At 37.1% G+C, this 27,048-nt stretch overlaps 1 protein-coding gene across 23 annotated transcripts in view; it reads right to left on the bottom strand.

The window, feature by feature from the left end:
* Window positions 1-27,048, bottom strand: part of LOC111572686 (CLIP-associating protein 1-A-like) — a 78,434-nt gene that overhangs the window by 33,723 nt on the left and 17,663 nt on the right. For 19 of the 23 annotated variants that reach the window (XM_055008551.1, XM_055008553.1, XM_055008550.1 and 16 more), the window contains 7 exons: window positions 5,549-5,689; window positions 4,034-4,110; window positions 3,853-3,945; window positions 3,629-3,774; window positions 1,766-1,901; window positions 1,464-1,534; window positions 446-505 (listed from right to left, as the gene is read on the bottom strand). In XM_055008551.1, coding sequence (XP_054864526.1) covers window positions 446-505; window positions 1,464-1,534; window positions 1,766-1,901; window positions 3,629-3,774; window positions 3,853-3,945; window positions 4,034-4,110; window positions 5,549-5,689 — 724 coding nt within the window. Of the gene's footprint in view, window positions 1-445; window positions 506-1,463; window positions 1,535-1,765; window positions 1,902-3,628; window positions 3,775-3,852; window positions 3,946-4,033; window positions 4,111-5,548; window positions 5,690-7,461; window positions 7,486-14,833; window positions 18,240-23,506; window positions 23,600-27,048 lie in introns of those variants that run through there. The other 4 variants (XM_055008563.1, XM_055008561.1, XM_055008562.1 and 1 more) reach the window with 4 other exon arrangements.

Genomic DNA, 27,048 nt, shown 5'->3' with positions numbered 1-27,048 from the left:
CCAAAATGTATTTTTTTTTACCACTGCAAATAAAATCAGAAGTCTGAGCAGCTTCTGAGTCAAACTGTGGAGAAGCAGAAAAGTTTCCGTCTTTATGATTCTAATAAACTGATTATCTGAGGCTCTCTGTTTGGTGTTTGATCGATCAGAACCTGAGATCTCCCCTCGGTACCGAGGATCGGCTCCGGTTTCTCCCCAGCGACGGAAACACAGCGAGCCTTTGGGAGGCGTCGCCATGGAAACCGCCGAGGCAGGCCGGTGTCACGTTTCCTCAACCGTCTTTGTTTTGGATTTATTGTGCAGAAGTCTGTCCATCCCACAGTTTGAACACAGAAATCAATAAAAACTGAGACGTTTTGTGCAAATTTAAAGCGTGGAAATGTGAAATTTGAAGTCTTTTCCAGCGTTTTCCATGAAAAGCGGCCGACGGCGTGATGTTTCTCACCTCTCCAGAGAGCTCATCTGCCACTCATGCAGCAGCAGGTCCATGAACTCGAAGCAGCGCCTGAAAAAAAACACAAAATAAAACCTCACAGGATGAATTCAGAACAAATACGGCAACTTAAACTGGATAAATATCAGGAAAATTGATGAAAATATTTATAATTCTGGGTGAATATGTAAATTAAAATAGAAAAAAATATAAAACAACAATAAATATTCAAAATAAAGAATGGAAAAAATGTTAATATATAAATAAAATATGAATACAGTAATATTGACAAAAAAAATAAAAGAAAAAGAAAAAATACACAATGGAATAAAAATAAATTAATAAAATTAAACAAATAAAAAACTGTAAATAAATTTTCCTACATTCAAACAAAGATGAGTACAGAAATGAGAGTAAAAATTAATAAATAGAAATAAAATATGTATCTAAAAATACATGGCTAGAACTGAAAGGAAAATATACACAAATGAAAAATATAAAAATTAAGAAAATAAAAATAGAGTACTAAAATAATAATAAAACACACATATCTACATAAAACAAAAATAAAATAAAATATGTATCTAAAAATATATTAATAGAATTGAAAGGAAAATTTATAGAGATAAAAATTATTTAAGCATATTAAAAAATATATTGTACTTAAATAACAATAAAACACATATCTTATATAAATGCATGGGTAAAATAAAATAAAAATAAAATATGTATTAAAAAATACATGATTGTAACTGAAAGGAAAATATATATAAATAAAACATATTTAAATAAAAATAGTGCACTTAAATAATAATAAAACACATATCTACTATAACTGAATGGGTAAAATAAACAAGCAAAATATGTATTTAAAAATACATGAATATAACTGAAGGGAAAATATATATAAATTAAAAATATGTTAAAAAAAAAAATAAAAATAGTGTAATTAAATAACAATAAAACACATATCTATTATAAATGCATGGGTAAAATGAAATTGAAATAAAATAAAACATGTGACTCTCACCTTCTGACAGCCACAGATTTGGAGGTACAGTTGCTGGTGATGATGGGGATGAGGCGTGGGTAGTGTGTGTGCTGCAAAACAACAATAAACAGTTAAAAAAAAGCCTATTTCTCATGTTTTAAATAAGGCTCACACTGTGCAGTTAGTAATTGACAACAACAAAGTGTTTTCTTTTGGACATGAAATGTGATTTGCAGCATTAAATCAGATTTTTGTCTGTTGTTGAGCTAACGTCATTAGCTACCGCCTGGTGAGCAGCTAAACCGGATTTGACGTGTCTGGATGTCGGTGTGTTTTCGTACTCGGAGGATGAGGCGGATGGCGGCCACGCCGGAGGTGGCCATGACTTTGGCACTGTTGGGGACCAGGTTGAGGAGAGTCGGCATGATGGCCTCGGATGCGTGGTCGAACCGTCCGCCGAGCACCGAGGACAGGTGGCTGGAGACACGAAGGGTTGGAGGTCAGCACAAAACCAGTCAGAAACAAAAGTGACTGAAAAAAGCCTAAAATATGTCTAAAATGACTAAAAAAACTTATGAAAATAGCTTCAAATCTGTCAAAGTGATTGAAAATAGCCTAAAATCTGTCCAAAATGACTGAAAAACTGCTGAAAAAAGCTTAAAATCTGTCTAAAGTGACTGAAAATAGCCTAGAATCTCTCCAAAATAACTGAAAACTGCTGAGCAGAGCTTAAAATCTGTCCAAAACAACTGAAAATAGCCTAAAATCTGTCCAAAGTGATCTATAATAGCCTACAATCTGTCCAAAGTGACTGAGAATAGCCTAAAATCTGTCCAAAATAATTGAAAATAGCCTAAAATCTGTCTAAAATAACTGAAAACTGATGAGCAGAGCTTAAAATCTGTCCAAAATAACTGAAAATAGCCTAGAATCTGTCCAAAATAACTGAAAATAGCCTAGAATCTCTCAAAAATAACTGAAAACTGCTGAGCAGACCTTAAAATCTGTACAAAACAACTGAAAATAGCCTAAAATCTGTCCAACGTTACTGAAAATAGCCTACAATCTGTCCAAAGTGATCTATAATAGCCTAAAATTTGTCCAAAATAACTGAAAATAGCCTACAATCTGTCCAAAATAACTGAAAACTGATGAGCAGAGCTTAAAATCTGTCCAAAATAACTGCAAATAGCCTAGAATCTGTCCAAAATAACTGAAAATAGCCTAGAATCTCTCAAAAATAACTGAAAACTGCTGAGCAGACCTTAAAATCTGTACAAAACAACTGAAAATAGCCTACAATCTGTCCAAAGTGATCTATAATAGCCTAAAATCTGTCCAAAATAACTGCAAATAGCCTAGAATCTGTCCAGAATAACTGAAAACTGCTGAGGAGAGCTTAAAATCTGTCCAAAATAACTGAAAATAGCCTACAATCTGTACAAAATAACTGAAAATAGCCTAAAATCTGTCCAAAGTGATCTATAATAGCCTACAATCTGTCCAAAGTGACTGAAAATAGCCTAAAATCTGTCCAAAATAATTGAAAATAGCCTAAAATCTGTAAAAAATGACTGAAAAGGAATCTTCGTTCGATGTTCGTTTTCTAAGTTAGAAACCGTCCGTTCACTCAGTTTTCATAACTTTGCCCGACTTGCAGAGATTTACAACCAAAGTTTCCATCCACTTCCTGTCACTCTAATATAATTTTCTGTGATGGAATCATTCAAACATGTGAAAGCAATCATGCATTTTGGTTGTTTTATAGATTTATTATCATGGACAAAGAAAAGGCCTTCTGGAGGAAAGTTCTGTGGTCAGATAGAACAAAAACTGAGAGAGGGTGAGGCCTTTAACCCCAAGAACACCAAACCTATCATCAAGCAAACCAAAATCAAAGCTAAACCAGTCCAAAAAAATGTTCACAACCAGTTAGAATACAGTCTGAAACCAGTCCTAAAAACGTCCAAAACCAGTCTAACATACAATCTGAAACCAGTCCAGAAACACTTCTAGAAAGCCCCAGAGCATGATACTGCCACCACCATGCTTGGTGGGATGTTTGGTCTTGGGGTTAAAGGCCTCACCTTCATGCATGATTGCTTTTTTGTGACAAAGATTCATATGTTTCAATGATTACGTTACAGAAACTAGGAGTGGACGTATGTTGGATTGACCTGATCAGTGACGTCCAAACGTCTTACCCCAGGGTGATGCAGGCCTCTCTAACCACCTGAGACCTCAGGTCCTTGGCAGACAGCTTGAACGACGCCTCCATGAGTCGCAGCTGCTGCAGAAAACCGTCAAACTCTGCAGCTCCAGCAAGCAGCAGCGAACGCACCTTCTTCAGCTGCAAGAACACACAGGAAACAGGTCAGCGGGTGTTTTCACCCAACCCATAACTCAACCTGAGACGAGGACTTCTTACGGCTGCCACCCGGAGCTCCCAGTCCCGCTTGTCGTCGGACAGAACGTCTCGAATCTTCGCCATGGCTTCCTCCACCTCCCTGTTAGAGTAGATCTGATGGAGCAGGAGGACAAAGGAGGAAGTTTTCCACATGAATTACTCATCTGTATTCTGTCTGTGTGGGATAAAGACGAGCTCCTACCTGCACTGTGGGAACTTCCTCAAATGCCTGGATGAAGTCCTCCTCATCCACAGCTCCAGCACCGGATCCATCCCTCCCTGCAGACAACACCAAGGCCACAGTTTAGCATCCTTCTCCTGGCTTTTTATTGAATTACTTCTTTTGTAACTGAGTCAGTGTTTACTGTCAAGGAAAAGTCATAGAATGTGACTCATTTTCTTCAGTCACTCTGACAAGATGACATCACAAAGTTTTTATGAGTCGGCGAAGAGCGAAATGCTGCTCAGAAGTGAGAAAAGTCGACACAAACACCTCATGACCTTGTTCATGTCTCCATAGATGTTTCAGAACTATGCTGGCCATCTGAGAAACTGAAGTTCTGTTTGTTGCTTCCACTTGTTTAGGAGTCTTTACTCTGAGGTTATTAAAAACCTGCAGCAGGATCCATACAAATGTCTCCAAAAACAGCAAAAACATCTCCAATTGTGTTGTCTTAACTCTCACTCTGATGTAGTTTTATTTGTTGCTTCCACTTGTTTAGGAGTCTTTCCTCTGAGTTTATTAACCCTTAGATGCTCCAGTGACTGGACCCTACACTCTTCCATAAGAGGGTCAAAAATGACCCGTATAAGGATCAATGTGTTTTTATGCCATTTTGGTCATTTTTGTTAAGAATAATCATGTCTATTATTGTTTGTGTTGTATTTTTGTCCACACCAGAATGATTTCATGTTTGGAATGTGTCTATTTTTCACTTTATAACACATTTTGATAATTGAAAAAGAAGAATATTACACAGAACAGCAATAGAAGAATGTCAGCTTCCATTTTGTTGACATGTTTCCACTCTTTTCCTCCATCTGTTGTTGCTCTCCGTCTCTCCAAGTTTGTGCATTTTTCACTTCTTGTATGATATCATCAGTGATAAAGAGCTCGGGGTAGTTATACAAACATTACAATTTCTCTAAAAGTATAAAAGGCAACTTAAAAATTTAAATGGAATGATGTGAAAAACATACTTGTTGAGGAATAGCTGGAAAACGAAATGATAAAAACTTTTCATTATAAAGATATTGCAAGAAAACGACCTCAACGGGCCATTTTAGACCCACTGATGCATTTAAGGGTTAAACAGACAGCAGCAGAATCCAAAAGAATGTCTCCAAAGTTCACACAAACATAGTTTAGTTTGTTGCTTCCAGCTGTTTAGGAGTTATTTCCTCTGAGGCTATTGAGTATCTGCAACGTTAGACAGCAGCAGGATCCTTATGAACGTCTCCAGAGACAGTGAAAACATCTAAGATTGTAATTTCTTAGCTCTCATACTGTCGTGGTTTCATTTGTTGCTTCCAGTTGTTTAGGAGTGTTTCCTCTAAGTTTTTTGGCAGCGCAGCTCTCACACTCACATAGTTTTAAACTTGCCTACATACAACAACTCCTGAATTACTGAAATTCAATTCTGACTTTTTGGTTGTCGTGTGCCACCTCTGTGAGCAACGTCTTGAGGGAACCCGGCTGATGCTTATTGGTTCTGACCTGCAGACTTGGTGCTGGAGGCCGAGGCGGGCCGTCGGAATGAACCCATGCTCACCGCCTTCCTCCCGGACAGCGAGGCGCCTTTGGATGAGGACGAGGAGCGACCGCCGTCCACCGAGTCATCGTCCTCAAAGTTCTTGTCTGAAACAAAGACAGACGGAGGCTTCTGGTCACGTGACTGGAGAACAGAGGAAAGGCCACCAGGCAGGCAGGCGGATTCTGACATTTCTGCATCTTAACTTTCTGCTGACACACAGGACATAGCTGGCATTCCTGCAACACAACCAGCTGAAGATCAGACACACAAACTCAACAGTAGGTCCAGTGTTCCCAGTCTTCCCAGTATGGAGTGACCACAGCAGGACATTTGAGGAAACAGTGGACAGCACCAATATCACATGTTACTGATAGCAAAAAATGAATTATTAAACAAAAGCATGAGTATTTGTTGCTTTTATATCATTACAGATGTAATAAGTTGTTGAATTGGAGAGAATTTTTTTTTTTTTTAAATTAATTTTTTCATTTTTTGAAAGCTTCATGTCAATATCATCATCATCAAAAGTTTTCTTTTTGTTTATGTTTTATTAGTAGTTTGATTTAAAAAGTCCTTAAGTGATTATGTGCAAACATTTTAAAATTAAATATCTATAATTTCCTCTTGTTAAAATTGTATTCTGCAGAAGTCCAAATGTGAAAATAAAAACATACGTTTAAAAAAACAAAATGGCCAAATATTTTTTCTCTAATGTCCAAAAAGGTTCTGAATCTACAAATTTATTTCTAAAATTATGCTGATTATTTTCTTGGTAAATCAAATAAAGAGAGTAAAAATGTCATAAGATTGAGGCTTAGATTTCTCATTTTGCATAAAACTTTAAGATTTCCAGCTTATTGTTACATAAGACAGAAAAAAACAAGACTGCAAAATTCCACAAAAAGATGCAAAACTCCGCAAAAAGACAGAAAACTCCACAAAAACACACTAAATTACTGAAAGAAGACCCCCAAACTCCACAAAAATATGCAAAAATCACCTAAAGAAGACACAAACCACCACAAAAACACACTAAATTACCAAATAAGACATAAAAACCCCAGAAAAAGATGCAAAATTGCCACAAAAACACACAAAAAAACCCAAAAAGACACAAAATCATGAAAAAAATGCATAAAATCACCAAAAAGACACGGAAATACCCCCAAAAATATGCAAAATCACCACAAACAGACAGAAAACTAAGCAAAACATACTGAATTGCCAAAACAAAACCTCAAAACTCCACAAAAAGACCCAAAATCACCTCAAAAAGACACAAAACCTCCACAAAACACACTACATTACCAAAGAAGACACAGAAAACCCTATAAAAAGTTGAAAAATTGCCACAAAAACACAAAAACCCCCAAAAGACACGAAATCCCCACAACAATATATGGAAATCCCCCCAAAAAGATGCAAAATCACCACAAAAAGACAGAAAACCTCCATAAAAAACACTCAAAATTACCAAAACAAGACCCTAAATCTCCATAAAAAGATGCAAAATCACCACAAGAAGATGGAAAACCTCCATAAAAAAACACTCTAAATTACCAAAAAAGACACAAAAACCCTAAAAAAAGATGCAAAATCACAAAAAATCCATAAAAACCCCCCAATCAGACACAAAATCACCACAAAAATATACAAAATCACCAAAAAAGAAAGAAAACTCCACAAAACATACTAAATTACCACAACAAGACCCCAAAACTTCACAAAAAGACACAAAATCACCTCAAAAAGACATACGACGTTCGTACAAACACCCTAAATTAAGAATAAAGATGCAACACTCCCCCTAAAAAGACACAAAATCGCCACAAAGGCCTAAAATGAACCTTAACAGATTTATTTTGGACTTTCGTACGTGGATCTGTTGAATGTTATTCAGTAAGGAGATCAAAGCTCCTGAGCTGGATTTTAACTCCTTCGACAGCCGGGTGAGATTCCCCTCAGCTCAGGAATCTGCTCGGCCAGCGATCCATCCTTCTTCATTATTTAACGTTTGCACACACACAGCAGCAGGACGCTTAGAAAACGCATCAGTCATGTGCCATCAGGTCGCAGTTCTTCCTGCGAGCAGAATCCCAATATCAACACAAGGTGACCGTGTGAAGAAGAAACACCCTGACCTGAAGTTCAACAGAAACGCAACACGACGGGACAAAACCAGGACCAAAGATCTCTGCCAGCAAAGTACACTTTCCAGCCTATATCGCAGCTTATTGGGACATTATTTAGTAGCAGTAGAGAGAAAAAGTCTAGAGAGGCTGGAAGTATGTAGCATTGCAGGTTAACAAACATGTCTGACAGAGAAGACTGCATATGTTTAAAGGTTACAGAGAAATGTCACTACAGAAACATGCAAAATCTCCACAAAGAGTCACAAAAACTCCACAAAAAGATGCAAAAGCACCACAAAGGCTTAGAATCCCCACAAAACCATGCAACATGACCTCAAAGAGACACAAAATAGCCACAAATACACTCTAAATCACCAAACAAGACAAATAAACCCCACAAAAAAAGCACAATCACCACAAACAGACAGAAAACTCCACTAAAAGTACTAAATTACCGAGAGTTCCGGCGAGCAGGCAATGGAGTAGACGTGTGCCCAGTTGGCTCCGCACAGAAACACATATAAGTCTTTTTATTTGGCGTCGTGAGAAAAACTGAAGCCTTACGTACCATCTGTGACATCCGAGGAAACGGGTGATTTCTTTGAAAATGGCAAATAACTTGCGAAAATACAAATTTACACCGGGCAACAAAACTACAGAGGAGACGAGCCCCGAGAAAGCTAACAAAGCACCCGGGCCTACACATCCTGTAGGCGACTCAACCAGCAAAATGTCAGGAAAAGGTGAACTTCAAGATCTAAAAACTGAGTTGCTGTCATTCATGAAGATCGAAATGACTGAACTTTTTCAAAGAGAGGTGACAAAGGTGATTACGCACGAAATCGAGGGCATTAAAGCGGAGCTACAGTCAGTGAAAACCGAGATAGCTAACAGCACAGTAGCCCTTCGCATCGACATGGAGACAGTCAAAACTACGGTTGTAGAGATGGAGGGGGCGCTTTCTGTACACTCAGATGACATAACAACACTGCAAACCAAAGTCCAAACGCTGGAGAAAATCGTGGAGTCTCTGCGTGAGAAACATGTGGACTTGGAAGGGCGCAGTCGGAGATCAAACATCCGAATACTGAATGTGGCTGAGAGCTCCCCGTGTACGCCTGTTGCTGTATCCAAGCTAATCCGTGACGTGCTAAAGCTGGACAGGGATGTACTGGTGGACAGATCACATCGCTCCTTACAGGGGAAGAGAGCTGATGGCAAACCCAGACCGATCATAGCCAAACTGCACTACCCTCAAGACTGCGTCGACATCCTCCGCCGTGCACGAGAATCAGACCCACCGCAGCGCAACGGCTCGACCATCCTCATCTTCCCTGACTATCCACCAAGTGTCGCCCGCGCAAGGATGGCCTTTAACGACGTGAAAAAGTCGCTGCGAGGTCGAGAGGGAGTGCGCTATGGGCTCCTTTACCCAGCCCGGCTGCGCATCTCCCATGACGGCAAGGATATGATCTTCAACGACCCAGCTAAAGCCCAAGCGTATGTACGTGAAAAAATGTAAGGAGTGACTAGGCTTACTACAACAAACGGTAAAGCCTCGCACTACGCAAATAACACTATCTTTTTCAAACGATAATCTTGAACTGCTAAGCACAATGTTGTATATTGGAAAGTTAATTGTGTTGTTAAGTTAATAAGTGCTGAAGCAGGGTTTTCCTATATCCCTGAGTAAATTCAGGTAATTACATATTTTTATAGGATGTGTTACAGTAGTCAATCATAAAAAGACTAATGGACTAGGCCGCCAAAATATATATATATATATTTTTTTTTTCTTTATTACTGTGCATTCTAAAAGACTTATCTTAATTCTAAATGCACATGGAGCCACCTGTAAAGCTAGAACTCTAAACAAACACATAGGCTATGCTAATGTGTGGATTTTTCTTTCAAGGGTTGTTCTATCACCATGTTCTTGCTGGTGATTTTGGGGGTTTAGCGCCTGTTGCACCAAAATTTGTTTTAAGATCATTGTTTGTACTTTCTAAGCTGATTATTATTGACCTCTCTGTGTTTTTTAACCCAACCAAATATTACTCTTGTCACTATGTGTCCCAGTCCACATGGCTAGATCACCGTTGAATACTCAGTCCGGCCTCTGCCAGGTAAACTTTGTTTGCTGGAATGTTAAATCTCTTAACAAGCCGGCAAAACGTAGGAGGGTGTTTTCCCACCTGGAGAGGATGAACGCTGACATTGTCTTTCTCCAAGAAACTCACCTAACTACACATGACCACTCAAAGCTTCGATGCAATTGGGTAGGACAATTTTTTCATTCGAACTTTCACTCCAAATCTAGGGGAACAGCTATACTCATTAAAAAGAACATCTCTTTCACCCTTGGTAATGTTGAAGCTGACTCTAACGGTCGGTACATAATTGTGGTGGGCAGGCTAAATAACACCCCTGTTGTCTTGGCAAACATTTATGCCCCTAACTGGGATGATAGTGCTTTTTTTACGAGACTATTTTCTCAAATACCAAATATTGATTCACATCACCTCATCCTGGGAGGCGATATCAACTGTGTCTTATCACCATCACAAGACCGCAGCTCATCTAAAACAGTACAACCAAATCGAACAGAGCAAACAGTTAATAAGCTTCTAAAAACTTATGGGATGAACGATGTTTGGAGATCTAAAAACCCAGGCCGAAGATGCTACTCTTTCTACTCGCCAGTACATAAGACTTTCTCCCGAATAGACTATTTTTTTATAGATAATACTTTGCTTCCACTTGTAAATAAATGTGAATATCACGCAATAGTAATATCAGACCATGCACCACTATCGATGATCCTGAACATGCCCTCAAACATCAAATACCGACCGTGGAGATTTAACACTCTTCTGCTTTCTGATGCAGAATTTGTCAAATTTATATCAAAGGAAATAGATGAGTATTTGGTGCGAAATAGAACTCCAGACATATCGTCTGGATTAATCTGGGAATCACTAAAGGCATATCTTAGAGGCCAAATCATAGCTTATAATGTCAGAATAAAAAAAGCTCAACATGAACGCCTCAGAAAGATTGAAAGTGATATTTTAAGACTGGACAATGCCTTGGCTTGCTCTTTTTCATCTGAAATATTTAAAGAACGCCTGGCTCTTCAAACTGAATTTAACTTAATAACCACAAAACATGCAGAAAACCTCTTAAATAAATCCAAACATAAAGTATATGAACATGGGGAGAAAATTGGGAAAATCCTGGCCCATCAACTACGACAACAACAGGCTGATCAGTCAATTCTTGAAATTAATAATGAACAAGGTGAGAAACTAACAGATCCTATAGACATAAATAACGAGTTCAGTAAATATTACTCGGAACTATATACCTCTGAATCGTGTGGTAATGAAAAACAATTTGAGACCTTTTTCACAAAATTTACCCTTCCAACTATTAGTGAGCAATCGGCAGTAGATGTAGAAAGACCACTGTCTGAACAAGAAATTATGAAAGCTATTGCCTCCATGCAGAGTGGAAAGGCTCCCGGGCCTGACGGCTTCCCAACCGAATTTTTTAAAACATTTTCTAAAGAGCTGTCCCCTATTTTACTTTCTGTTTATGATGAATCATCTCGATCTGGTGTCTTTCCAGAAACAATGAGGCAGGCGGTCATATCTTTAATTCATAAAAAGGGCAAAAGTAAATTGAAATGTAGCTCATATCGACCAATTTCATTGTTAAATGTAGACAATAAAATATTTGCCAAAATTTTAGCAACCCGCTTAGAGCTAATTGTCCCTTCAATAGTATCCAATGACCAAACAGGATTTATCAAAAACCGATATTCATTTTATAACATCCGCAGGCTTTTGGATATCCTGCATAGTCCCACTCCACCAGATACAGCAGAAGTGGTCTTATCACTTGATGCTGAGAAAGCGTTCGATCGTGTGGAGTGGGACTACCTTTTCTATACTCTTAGAAGGTTCGGTTTTGGTGTAAAGTTTATATCTTGGATCCGTATGATATACTCCGCCCCTCTAGCTGCAGTCCGTACAAACCATAATCGGTCAAATTTTTTCAAACTAGAACGGGGCACACGGCAAGGGTGCCCATTATCCCCTCTATTATTTTCATTGGTAATGGAGCCCCTAGCAACTGCAATACGTAGCGAACCTTCCATTAAAGGCATCCAAAGAGGGGACTCAGAGCACAAAACCTCGCTGTATGCTGACGACACCCTCCTGTATATATCGGACCCACTCCGGAGCCTTCCTAAACTATCCGATGTTCTTGAGAGCTTCGGAAGGATATCAGGCTATAAGGTAAACATGCAAAAGAGTGAGCTAATGCCTATAAACTCTGTGGCTAAACAAATCATGCCGAGCCAATTCCCATTCAAAATAAGTCAAGATAAATTTAAATACTTAGGTGTATGGATAACAAAAAACTACAAGCACATGTACAAAACAAACTTTATCCCATTATTAGACTCCATGAAACAGGACCTCGAACGATGGAACACACTCCCATTATCATTGGGAGGTAGAATAAATATTGTTAAAATGAATATCTTACCTAAATTTTTGTACATTTTTCAATGCGTACCTATATTTTTAACAAATGCCTTTTTCTCCCTTATTGACAAATCTATATCTTCATTCATATGGAATGGGAAAACTGCACGCATCTCTAAAAGTGTGTTACAGAGGCATAGAGAGCAAGGGGGTTTTTCACTCCCAAATTTCCAATTCTATTATTGGGCATCCAACATCCGAGCAATGCTATTTTGGTGCTCCCCCTGTTGCAGCCCTGAATGGTTAAAACTGGAAAATATGTCGTGCAGTTTTACCTCCCTTCACTCTTTGATGACTTCAGAACTACCTCTGTCTCAACCGATGTGCAAATTCTCTGCAAACCCAATTGTCAAACACTCATTCAAGATATGGTGTCAATTCAGAAGGCGTTTTGCTTTAAATGATATGTCAATCAATGGTCCTATTGCACATAACCATATGTTTGCTCCTTCCATGATAGACGATTACTTCTCAACCTGGGCTACGCGTGGCCCAAGGACACTGAAAGACTTGTTTATTGATGGACAGTATGCCTCGTTTCAACAACTAAAAACAAAATTTGAAATCCCTAACTCTCAATTCTTCAGGTATCTTCAATTACGCAGCTATATGTCAACCACGCTCAATCACTTCCCATCACGGCCCCCCGACTCTCTTCTTGAAACAATGTTAAATATAAACCCGCTTTCTAAGGGTGTCATTGGGAAAATATATACTTCTATCATTTCTTACAATGTACAGCCACTTGCACATACCAGAAGAAAATGGGAAGAAGAGCTTGAAATTGTAATATCTGAGGATGAGTGGCAATCTGCAGTGAATAATATATACTCATCTTCAATTTGCCTAAGACACAAGGTAATTCAACTTAAAATTGTTCATAGATTGCATTGGTCAAAAGTTAAACTAGCAAAATTCAAACCGGATATAGACCTAAATTGTGACCGCTGTGAAATTGAGCAAGCATCATTATCACACATGTTCTGGTTTTGCTCAAAATTGGCACCCCTCTGGCAATCAATTTTCAAATTCCTCTCTAGCGCATTAAAGATCAATATTGAACCAGAGGCCAAAATTGTAATATTCGGCATTATGCCTGAATCTACCAACTCAAATAAAAAACAAAAGGAAGTAATAGCCTTTACTACGCTAATTGCCCGCAGGCTCATTCTCCTTAATTGGAAAGAAAAACATCCACCATCTTTTAGAATGTGGCTCACCGATTTCCTACACCATCTAGCCTTGGAAAAAATAAGAAATTCCGTCAGAGGGAACACTGAAAAATTCTTCAAAATCTGGCGTCCTATTCTGGACCAGATCCAAGAAGTGGATCCGTCACTCATTACAGAAGAGTAAATAATAAACTATTTACTTTCACACGTTAATCAACAGCAGAGAGATAAGAGACATTGTATTATTATTATTATTTTTTTTTTTATTTTTTTCCTTTTTTTTTTTTTTTTTTTTATTATTATTATTATTATTTGTATTTTATAATATATATATATATGTATTTTATTTTTTGACTGGTGCAACAGTGTGGGGGGGGAGGGATTTGGGGTTATGTTAAAAGAAAAAAAAAAAAAAAAAAAAAAAAACGGAATTGTATTGTACTATTTTTCTGTCACACTGAATCTTCAATAAAAACACATTGAACAAAAAGTACTAAATTACCAAAACAAGACCTAAGAACTTCACAAAAAGACACAAAATCACCAAATGACACGGAAATCCCCCCAAAACATGCAAGAGCAGCCAGAAAATGACAAAACACTCCACAAAACATACTAAATTACCAAAACAAGACCCAAAAACTGCACAAAAAGACACAAAATCACCTCAAAAAGATACAAAACCTCCACAGAAACACACTAAGATATCAATCAAGACACATAAACACTGCAAAAAGATGAAAAATCACCACAAAAACACTAAATGACCAAACAAGACATATAAACCCCACAAAAAGATGGAAAACTCCACAGAACATAGCAAATTACCAAAATAAGACCCAAGAACTTCACAAAAAATATGAAAAAGCGCCACAAAATGACAAAACACTCCACAAAACATACTAAATTACCAAAACAAGACCCAAAAACTGCACAAAAAGACACAAAATCACCTCAAAAAGACACAAAATCTCCACAGAAAAACACTAAATTACCAATCAAGATGCAAAAACCCTACAAACAGACACAAAATCACCACAAGACACAAAAATCCGGTAAAAAAAGATGCAAAATCACCTCAAAAAAGAAACAAAATCTCCGCAAAACACTCTAAATTACCAATCAAGACACATAAACCCTACAAAATGATGCAAAATCACCATAAATCTCAACAAAATCACCAAAAAATACACGGATATCCAGAAAACAGTTGAAATGACCAAAACAAGACACATAAACTCCACAAAAAGATACAGAATCACCACAAACAGACCAAACAGAACCAGCCCCGTGTGATGAACCAGGACAGACCACCTTATGAAGACACTGGGGTGAATGTGAACGTTGACGGAGCAGCTTTCTGCTCTTAAAGTCCACTCTGTCCTCACCTTAACTCTCACACTCTGTGTTTACATTCTCTCTCCTCTTCCTTCATTCATTCATCGCTTTCATCCCTGCAGCAGCTTACAGGAGCAGATCCGCCTGCAGACCAGTTTCCTCAGCATGCCGACCAGCAGACGGACGGACAGACAGACAGACAGGCCGGTGGTCCTCCTCACGTCTCCCCCAGACGAGGAGACACCAGAGGGGAAGAGCAGCCTGGCCTCCCCCCTCTCCTCCCTGGAAACATGCGCCTCGATCCTCCTCCTCCTCCTCGGCTTCGTCCTCTAATTCACTCCACAGGACGGAGGAGGAAGGAGGAAGCAGGAAGAGCACGAGGAGCGGGCCAATGGGAGGAGGAGGGAGGCGGGGCTTGTGGGCGGAGCCAGGGATGACGGCGACATGGTGACTCAGGAAGGAGGAAGAGGAAGGACGGCGGGGTTCATCCAGCTGCTGCAGAGGTTTCATCTCTGCAAGCTCAGTGCTGCTCGACACCAACAACTGCAAGTACGCAGGTTTTAAATCACAAAAACATGCACAAAATGGTAGAAAATGACATACAACTCCCAGAAGAGCGCACAAAATGACCAAAAAAAGACACACAATCCTACAAAAAGATGCAAAGTCACCACCCAAATATGCAAACTCACCAAAACCAAACTAAATATCACAGAAAAGATGCAAAATTACCAACAAAAAGATGCAAAATCATAGAAAGAGAAGCAAAATTATCACAATTAGATGCAAAATCACCACAAAATCACATACAACTCCCAAAAAAATCACACAAAATGACCAAAGAAAGACACACAATCCTACAAAAAGACACAAAATCACCACCCAAATGTGCAAATTCACCAAAACCACAATTAATTCACACGGAAAAGATGCAAAATTACCTACAAAAAGATGCAAAATGGCAACAAGCACATGTAAATTCACCACAAAAAGACACAAAAAACCCACAAAAACTTGCAAAATCACCATTAAAAGGCCTAAACCTCCCATAAAGGCACACAAAAACTACCAAAAAAAGACGCACAATCCAACAAAAAGATGCAAAATCACCACCCAGAAATACAATTTCACCAAAACTACAATAAATCACATAGAAAAGATGCAAAATTGACCTCAAATAGACACCGAAACTATAGAAAGAAATGCACAACTATCAAAATAAGATGCAAAACCATCACAAAAATATACAATATAAATGACAAAAAAAATAGCATAACCTTTGCAAAATACAAAAAATCACCACGAACAGATGTAAAAACTTCACAAAACTCCCCCCAACACACAAAATTACGAACAAAAACAAACAAAAACTTTACAAGAAGATGCAAAATCACCACAAAAAGACACAAAAACAAAATAAAACATAAAAAAATCTGTATGAACTTTATAAAGGTGCAAAATCACCACAAAAAGATGGAAAACTACACAAAAGACTCAACAACCTCACAAAATTCTCACAAAACACACACAGTTACCAAAAAAAGGAACAAAAACCATACAAGACAATGCAAAACCACCACAAAATACACAAAAACCCTACAACTCTGCCATAAAAACACATAAAATGACCCAAAAAACACAAAAATCTCACAAACATAAAGATACATCATGTCAAAAAGACATAAATACCTCACAAAAAGACACAAAAACCTTACAAAAACACACAAATCACCACAGAAACACACTAAGTTACAAAAAAAGATGCAACAAGACATTAAATTTCCACAAAACACACTAAATGCCAAAGAAAGCAACAAAAAACCTCACAAAAAGATACAAAATCATCTCAGAAAGACAAAAAAACCCTTGAACTCCGCCACAAAAGGACATAAAACTGCCCAAAAATACACAAAAACTTCACAAAAAGATACAAAATCATGTTAAAAAGACACAAATGCCTCACAAAAAGACTCAAAAACCTTACAAAAAGACACAAAAACACACTAAGTTACCAAAAAACAAGACCTTACAAGAAGATGCAAAATCGCCACAAAAACACAAAAAACCTACAACTCCCCCACAAAAAGACAAAAAATTGCCAAAAAAGACACAAAAACCTCACAAATAGACATAAAATCCTCAGAAAACACACTAAATTACCAAAAAAGAAAGAAAAACCTTATGAAAGGACACAAAAACCTCAGAAAGGCAGTAAATGAGCACAGAAAGATGTAGACAACAACAGAACAGTTCCAGTGTTTGACCAGCAGAGGGCAGTGTCACTCTGCTTTTAGTTTTATCTGGACTCTAATTCTACTTCCTCTTTCCTGTTTCAAAGGTAAACATTCAGAGAAAACAGGAAGAAGAAGGTCATGAACTGGTTAAAATAAAGACTTTGCACTAAAACAACTGATTATTTACACAAATCTAACATCTAAGTCCACAAAGACGCTCCAAGATCTGTAACAATCCAACATACAACCTTGAACTGAACAAATCTTTAGATAGAAGAGTTCTCAAAGATAATCATCGTAACAATCTACATCTGGAAAGTAAACATCCAACATATAACCTTCAACTGAACAAACCTTTGGACTGATGAGTTCTCAAAGATAATCATCATAAAGACAACAACCAGGACTGAACTCAGGTCAGAAAATCCCCTGTTTCCTGTTTAAAATGTCAAAAATAGAACAAATATCCACCCTGATGATGTTTACAATGACACAAACTGGAACGAATCCTGTTCTGGTCACAAACAAGTATTCAGTATTTTAACTGACATTTTTCACTGGAGTTTTTGTCTTTTTGACGGGAGTTTGTATCTCTGTACGGTTGGGTTTTTTTTTTTGGTATTTTAGTGTTTTTTTTAGGGTTTTTATGTCTTTTTTGTTATTTAATGTGTTTCTGTGGTGATTTTGTATCTTTTTGTACGTTTTTTGTGTCTTTTTTGATAATTTTATGTCTTTCTGTGGTGGAGTTGTAGGGTTTTTGTGGTAATTTTACATCTTTTTGTAAGGTTTCTGCTTCTTTTATTGGTATTTTAGTGTGTTCTGTGGGAATTTGGGTATTGTTGGAGGGTTTTTGTGTCTTTTTGAGGTGATTTTGCATCTTGCTGTAAGGCTTTAATTTCTTTTTCAGGTAATTTAGTGAGTTTTGTGGAAATTTTGTGTGTTTTTATAGGGCTTTGTGTCTTTTTTGCTCTGTAGTGTGATTCTGTGGTGATTTTGCATCTTTTTGTCAGGTTTTTGTCTCTTTTTGGGAATTTTAGTGTGTTTTGTGGAAATTTTGTGTGTTTTTGTAGGGTTTTTGTGTCATTTGTGTAATTTAGTGTGTTTCTGTGATGATTTAGCATCTTTTTGTGAGATGTTTGTTTCTTTTTTGGTAAATTTGTGTCTTTTGGGGGGAGTTGTAGGGTTTTTTGATGTTTTCTAATCAGTTAATCTAGAAAATAGCTGCCAGATTGACTGATAATAAAAATACTAATTAGTTGCAGTCTTATTTTACATCCTAATTCTATACGTGCCAAAAACACACTGTGATCATTTCACTTTGAAGCACCATCAGTGTTTAAACTTCACACTTCTCTGATTTGGTCATTTGCATCTAATTTCTCAGTTAATTAAGCTTTTTAAGTCATCTTTCAGACTAAATAATGCCCAGAAATCACTAGTTTCAGCTGCTTCAATGTGTAAATCTGCTTCATGTCGTGTCTTAATACAATAAGTCAGTATTTAAATAGACGTTTTTCTTACTTCCTTGATGTTTTGTAGAACAGTAACTAATTTAAATGATGAAAAGAGGAACTAGCAGACAGACTGGTGCTAAAAAGCTGCAGAGTAAGACTTTAAATTGACAGATTTGATGTGTGCAGCTCCTCTCCCACGCTCCCCAGCTTCTTCTACTCGTAAACTTAAATTCATTTTGTGAATTCACATCGGTGAGATCAGCTGTCAGACTCCATCAGGCTTCCGGCTCCTGAAGACTTTGAGACGCTGCCAGGAGGAAAACTTGTGACCTGGCTTTCAGACGAGCTTCGCAATTAGTCTCAGACACTTTGTTCCCCCTGGTGATTATCACAAATCAGTTTTTATTCTCTCAAACTAAGCTGTAGAAGTTCAGGCGGCAGCGCTTCAGTTTCAGATTTACTGGACTTCAACTGAACTGACGTCGCCTGAAGTACAGAATTTTGATCAGGCAGCTACTTTCTTGACTAAATGATTAGAAAACCTCAAAAAGAATTTTAAAAAGTCCATTAAAATACCGATTAGTCTGGGGAACAGACCAGAATGAAAGATCTTCAGTGAGACACAAAATGCAACAGGTTTACACATTTAAACAACTAAAACTAGGAAGATTTTGGCATTTATTTAGTCTAAAAGTGACTAAAATGCTCAAACAGTTATCAAAATAGCTGCAGATTAATAAGTCAGAGGTGTGAAGTTTAAATGTTGTTAGGGTTAAATTATCATAGTTTGTTCTTGGTGCTTATAGAATTATGATGTAAAATAAGACTGCAACTAATCAGTATTTTTATTATCAGTCAATCTAGCAGCTACTTTCTGGATGAAATGATTAGAAAACATTCAAAAACTATGAAAAATGTCCAGTAAAATACTGACTTGTTTGACCAGAATTGAATATCTTCAGTTCGTCGTCGTATTAAAACCAAAAATGCACCAAATTTACACACTGGATACGCCGAAAGACACAGAAACCCAACAAAAACATTAAATTACAAAAAAAACCCCAAAACTATAAACTGACACAAAATCCCAACAGAAACACTAAACTACAAAAAACTATAAACTGACATAAAACCCCAACAAAACCACACTAAATTACCCAAAAAACCTACAAACAGACATTAAAAAACCCCAACAAAAACACTAATATAGCATGAAACCCAACAAACAGACACAGAACTCCATGAAAGACAAACAAAATTACCAAAAAGACCTACAAACAAACCCTGAATTCTCTGTTGTGTGACGATGTCTTTTCCTTAAGAGTAAGATGGGCAAAGTATGAACAGAATTGTCCCATGCAGGCTACGGTAGAAGCTAATTAGGCAGCAGTGCTTCTAGTCTCGTCTGCACTCAGACAGCTGTGAGACAAAAAATGCTTTAAAACCAGTGGAACAAGGCATTCCAATGTCACATTTACACAAACTGAAACCAAATGGTTTTGTCTACATCTGTCAGATGTCAAAATCAGGATTAATACTTGATTAATTATGCAGCACTACAAAGAATTAATGAGATATTTCTATGAACCTGAGATATTCAATTTACAAAGATAAATAGCAAATCTATACATTGGATAAGGTGGAAACAGAATATGTTTCTGTGATAAATGCCTCAAAATGCAACCTACAAGCAAAAACAGAGCATCAAAGTGCTACTTAGCATCTGCATTTGTGCTCTTATGTTTTCAGAGTCAGCCGGACTTGATTCCTGTTGGGGATAAAGACTTCCTGACTGACATCCTCCAGTGTGTGTGGAGAGGACTTTTCCTGTTCTGTTGTCTGCAGAGTCTTGTTGTGTTTTGTGTATTTGCACAGTTGCAGGAAGGTTGACGCACTTTGCAAACTTAAATAAATAAAGTTAGAACTATTGTTATTATTCTCATTATTTACCTAAAGGATCAAATCTTTGGTACATTTTTGTATTCATGCTTTACACTATTCAGTGTTGGTAATCTTTTTTTTGTCATTTAGCAACTTAATACAACTTAAATGTAAATTATGTTGCGTTTCCAGCAGAACGTGCTCATTTTCTCTGTTGCTGTTGGTTTATTTACCAAAAACAGGCATGAAACCCAACAAAAAGTTGCAAAATCACCACAGAAACACGCAAAATCCCCACAATAATATTCAAAAACCCCACATAAAGACATGAACCCCCACAAAAACACACTAATTTACCAAATAAAGACACAAAACCAAGACAATAGGTCCGAAATCACCACAAAAATAAGACATTACCTGAAAAGACTAAAAAAATCAACAAAAGATGTAAAATCACCACAGAAATATGACAATTCACCCCAAAAACAAATTATGTTTCCAAAAATTGATGCAAAGTCACCATAAAAAAAGATGAAAGATCAAAATAGACACAGCACAACAACAAAAACACACTAAATTAGAAAAAAAACTACAAACAGACACAGAACCCCAACAAAACCAACTAAAATACTAAAAAGACCTAGACACAAAACCCTAATAAAACAAGAACACACTAAACTACCAAAAAAAAAACACAAAAAACCCCACAAAATTCCAACAAAAATACACTAAATTACAAACAAAGCCTACAAATAGACTCAAAATACCAACAAAAACATACTAAACTATCAAAACCCATCAAAAAGATGTCATATCAACACAAAAACACACAAAATCACCAAAAACCCCCACAAAAAACAACAAATAAACACAGAACACCAACAAAAACACACTAATTTAATAAAAAACCCTACAAACAGACACAAACCCCCAACAAAAACATACAAAATTACCAAAAAAACTGTACAAATAGACACAAATCTCCAACAAAACATATAAAATTACCAAAAAACATAACAAATTGACACAAACCCCCAACAAAAACATACTAAATTACCAAAAAATCCCTACAAACTGACACAAAGCCCAAACAAGAACACACTAAATTACCAAAAAAACCAACAAACAAACACAAATCTCCAACAAAAACATATTAAATTACCAAAAAACCCAAGAAATACACACAAACTCCGACAAAAATACACTAAATTACCAAAAGATCCTACAGACACAGAACCCAAACAAAAACACACTAAATTACCAAAAAGATCAACAAACGGAAACAAACTTCAAACAAGAACACACTAAATTACAATAAAACACCTCTGAAAATGACCACAAAAACAAGCAGATCCACCACAACTAGATCCTCATGCATTTCCTTTCACACGTTATGCTGTAAATGAACTTTATCAGGTGTTTTTCCTTTATCTTGGGTTGTAAGCAGCTAGTGAGACACTGGTTGGTCCCTTCATTCTCTGCTCTGGTTGTGTTTTGGTGGTTTTAAAGGAGACGGTCTTCATTATTCAGGAGGTTTCCGGTCGGTTACCTGCCTCGTCTCTCCACACCTGCATTCAGAAAACACCAAGCCACAGCATCACGTGCAGCGAAATGAAACGTGAGCGTCACAGTTTATTTCATGACCGGAACGATGTTATTGACGGCTTAATTTCATCCCGTCTGGAATGCCGCAGAGACAAAGCACTAAATTATGTTCAGATGGTGCAAGAATGCAGCTGTGAGACTTCAAAGTAATGATTTTAGTGTCTGTCGCTGGAGAAAATCAATTAATCATCAGACACAGTGGTGAAAATGCACAAAAACTGCCCTAGTGGTAATAATTACAAGTAAAAATACACCTTTTGACTATTTTTGCATCTCCAGAACTACATTAATTCATGTTTTCTAGACTTCATTTGTGAAAGAAAGATCCATAGACAGACAGTTTGTATTAATATTTGTGGTGACTGACACAGAACCCCAACAAAAACACTAAAGTAGAAAAAAAAACTATAAACAAACAGAGAACCCCAACAAAAATGTACTAAATTACCAAACAACCCTACAAACAGACACAGAACCCCAACAAAAACACTAAATTACAAAAAAATGCTACAAAAAGATGCAAAATCCCAATAAAACACACTAAATTAAAAAAAACTATTAACAGACACAAAACCCCAACAAAAACATAATAAAATACCAAAAAACAACAAACAGACAGAAAACCCAAACAAAAACACACTAAATTACAAAAAATCCTGCAGACATAGAATCCCAACAAAAACACACTAAATTCCCCAAAATACCTACAAACTGACACAGAACACCAACAACACACTAAATCATACAAAAAATGCTACAAAAAGATGCAAAACCCCAACAAAAAACACAGTAATTTACCAAAAAACCCTACAAAAAGATGGAATATCAACACAAAAACCATACAAAATCACCACAAAAACACGCAGAATCACCAAAAAAAGACACAAAAATCCAACAAATCGACACAGAACCCCAACAAAAACACACTACTATACTAAAAAAACCTACAAAGAGACACAAAACCCCAAGAAAAACTGTCCTTGTGGTAATAATTACGACTAAAAATACATCTTTGTCTATTTTTGGATCTCCACAACGACATTATTTCATGGTTTCTTGACTTCACTTAAGTGGAAAAGTTCCATAAAAAGACAGTTTGTATTAATATTCGTGGTGACAAATTTAAACCTCCTTTAGGAAACAAAATTAGCTTAAAACAAGATTTTGGTTTTTCATTTTGCTAACAAAACTCCCTCACATGTCTGATATTAATATAAATGCAACCTGAACACCAGCAATAATGACAACAACACAGCTGGAAAGCAGGTATTTTTCTTAAATTACAACAACAATTTCTGTCAAAATAAGTGGAGTTATCAACATATTTCATGTGAGGAGGCTACAGACGAGAACAGAGCAGGATTATATGCATCGCCGAGCTTCAGTTACTTGTGGCATCCAGTTCCTAATTACGATCCCACTGCAATTATCCAGGATTATGAGGGCAAAGTTCCCAACAGAGTTGTTAAATAAGAGCTACACATTCTCCAAGAGGCTCACAGACGCTTACGGCAGGTGCTGAAATGAAAAACCTGCTGGATAAATTTACCTTTGCAGCTCTGCGAGGCGACACTTTCCACCTACCGGAGGAGAAACTCTGAAACCCAGAGCTGCTGCTGCTGCTGCCTCCTCCTTTCCCCTCCAAGCCAGTCTCATGACTAGAGCCAACACCACTCCTACAAAATAAAAGCCCTGGCCAGCTTTTGTGAGGACACTCACTCTGCTTTTCCTCTGGGTTCCTACTTTTCCTTCCTGGCTTAAGAGTCTTTTTCCACTCTATCACGGACCAAGTCAGACTGATGAGAGGAAAATGTTGCAAAAAGATGCAAAATCACCACAAAAACAGACTGCATTACCAAAAAAGACAACAAAAAACCCACAGAAACATGCAAAATTACCACAAAAACAAACTGCATTTCCAAAAAAGACAACAAAAAACCCACAGAAACATGCAAAATTACCACAAAAAGATGCAAAATCACAATAAAAGGAAGCCAAAATTCCAACAAAAACAGACTATATACCCAAATACGACCAAAAACCCACAAAAAGATGCAAAAACCCCCCAAAACACACTGTTACCAATAAAAGGCACAAAAACCAGACAAAAGGATGCAAATTCACCACAAAAAGTGACAAAATCATCACAAAAGGAAGCAAACCCCACCACAAAAACAGACTATATACCCAAATAAGAGCAAAAAATCCACAAAAAAGACACAAAACCTCCAAAAACACACAAAGTTACCAAAAAAGGCAGAAAACCCAGACAAAAAGATGCAAAATCACCACAAAAACAGACTACATTGCTAAAAAAAGGACCAAAAAAACCCCAAAAGATTCAAATTCCTACAAAAACTGACTACATTACCAAAAATAGATATAAAACCCCACAAAAAGATGCAAAATCACCATAAAAACAGACGCACTACCAAAAAGAGCACAAAAAAACACAATATGCAAATTCACCCCCTCAAAAAGTTGTGAAATAGTTCTCTTAAATGAAATGACTTTCTGTATTCTCTGCAGAAATCAAGGACGTGGTTTAAAGAAACAAACAATGATGTCATGATTGGTTCTTATGAACTCAAAGTTTGTCTAAAATCACAAAAATCACATAAAAATGACCAGCAAATAGTTCGACATGACAATTGTTTTTCCTATAATGACTCCAAATTTGTCCAAACTAGAAAAAAAATGTCCCAAATGACTAACATTGTCCTAAAGTCTACATACATGCTCCAAAATGACTACAAAATGTCCAAAATCACATGAAACGTGGGCAACATAGCAAAAATTTGTCAAAATTAAAATGAACACTTATTTTTTAGGTTTTTTGAGGTCAAAAGTCGCGTGCACCCAATATATTTTTTCTACTGATTGAGACTTTCTGTGCTTTCTGCAGAAATCAAGGACGTAGCTTAAAGAAACTAACAACTGATGTCATGATTGGTTGTGTTGAACTCAAAGTTTGTCTAAAATTACAAAAATCTCACCGAAATGGCTCACAGTTTGTCCAACATGACAGAAATGTTTTCAATATGATTCAAAATTTATTCAAAACAGAAAAAAATGACTAACAATGTGTTTAAGTATAAAAATAGGCCCCAAAATGACTCAAAAATTGCCTAAAATCACATGAAACTCTGCAAAAATAGCAAAAATGTGTAGAAATTGATTAAAAAAAATGTACACTCATTTCAACATCTTGCCAAATATATTGAAATAATTACAAATTCTGGGCCTCGTCTGCAACTGTGTGATGTGTTTTCTTCTCCGTGTGGCAGAAAAAATGGATTTCACGGCTTGAAAAAGGTCTAATACGCAAAAATTAGGACAATATCCCCATGGAGGTTTTAATAGGCCTGTCTAAAAGGACTACATTTTGGATTTATTTTGGGTATTTAACAGATCTGATGAATGCTCAGCACCATGTCTCCATATTTTCCCACATTATTGATAAGTGGATTGAGACTCTGTGCAGTTTCGAGGCGTAAACTGCTGTTTCTGCCTTCACAAACTGATTTAAAAGACAGAAACATCCAAAAATCCGTCCACAACACCTGATATGAGCGGCTGCTTTCCGTCCCAGTTCTGCCGGCTCAGATTTCCACTTCGCTTTCAGCCGAGAGCACAAAGAAACCGGCTCAGGTTGCATCGGACTGAAAGACGGCAAACTCAAGGGCTTCCTTAAAACACTGCAAGTTACGGACAGAAACAGTTCAGGCTATCTGTCAAAAACAAGTACATCCATTTTTAAATCACATCTTAGAATCGGTGTAACTGCACGAGAATGTCGACCGTGTTTGGGATGGAAGAGTTTTTGTGACAGGTTTTGGGTCAACAACTTACTATGGTGCAGTAAAACACAAGATAAACCCTTTTAATGAAGTAATCTGATGACTAATCAGATCTGAAATGATCAGTTTTATTATCTGGAGCTAACGTTAGCCTCCAGGCAGAGAACATTCAGAGTTTCTTAACGGTGGCACAATAATCATAACCATCCAGACTTTAACTCCACACTAAATTACCAATAAAAGACACAAAACCCCAACAAAAATCATAACAAAAACAGACTACATTACCAAAAAAGACCAAAAAAGAAACCCAAAAGATGCAAAATCACCACAAAAACATGTAAAATCACCACAAAAATATACTGTTACCAAAAAGACACAAAATCGCAACTATAAGATGCAAAATCATCTCAAAAATATGAAAAACACCACAAAAACAGACATTACCAAAAAAGACACAAAAGAACCCACAGAAAGACACAAAATAAGCACAAAAACAAACTACATGACCAAAAAACACAAAAAAAGGAATCTGAAAGATGCAATGTCACTATAAAAAGATGCAAAAACTTCACGCAAAGACACAACCCTGCCCCAAAACACACTAAGTTACCAATAAAAGTCACATCTCCCTGACAAAAAGATGCGAAATCACAACAAAGGAGACTGCATTACCAAAAAAGACACGAAACCCTGACAAAAGATGCAAAAATACGACTACATTACCAAAAAAAGATGCAAAATTACCACAAAAAGATGCAAAATAACAACAAAAACAGACTACATTACCAAAAAAGACACAAAACCCTGACAAAAAGATGCAAAAACCCCACAAAACTGACTACATTACCAAAAAAACACCAAAAAAACCCCCTGAAAGATGCACTAACCCTGTCCCTAACCAGATGGTAGCATAATAATCACAACTATCCAGACTTTAACTCCTAAACATCACACAGGTTTGACCTTTTTGTGGTGAATCTGTAAATAATTTGGGTTCAAAACATCTGTTCAGACCCAGATCCCTGACCACACTTGTCCTGGGACAAGTGTTACGGGGATTAAGTGGCCAAAAATTCTGGTCAGGTGAGTTATGGGTCTCTGAATGAGTCCTGGTTAAGGTGAAGTTCCCCGGGCGTTTAGGTCTCTTTTATGGAGTTTATGGAGTGTTTGGTGCAGTTTGGATCAACAAACAGTACAAAGTGTGACATCAACAAAACAACACTGCCATGACAACAGGTTGGTCCCGCATCCAGCCAGAACCAGCAGGGCCTTAAAACCAGCCTGAGTC

The sequence above is a fragment of the Amphiprion ocellaris genome, chromosome 24 (genome assembly GCF_022539595.1).
Source record: "Amphiprion ocellaris isolate individual 3 ecotype Okinawa chromosome 24, ASM2253959v1, whole genome shotgun sequence".
Lineage (NCBI taxonomy): Eukaryota > Metazoa > Chordata > Actinopteri > Pomacentridae > Amphiprion > Amphiprion ocellaris.
The sequence above is the reverse complement of the archived record's forward strand: the minus strand, read 5'-3'. Positions and strand labels throughout refer to the sequence as shown.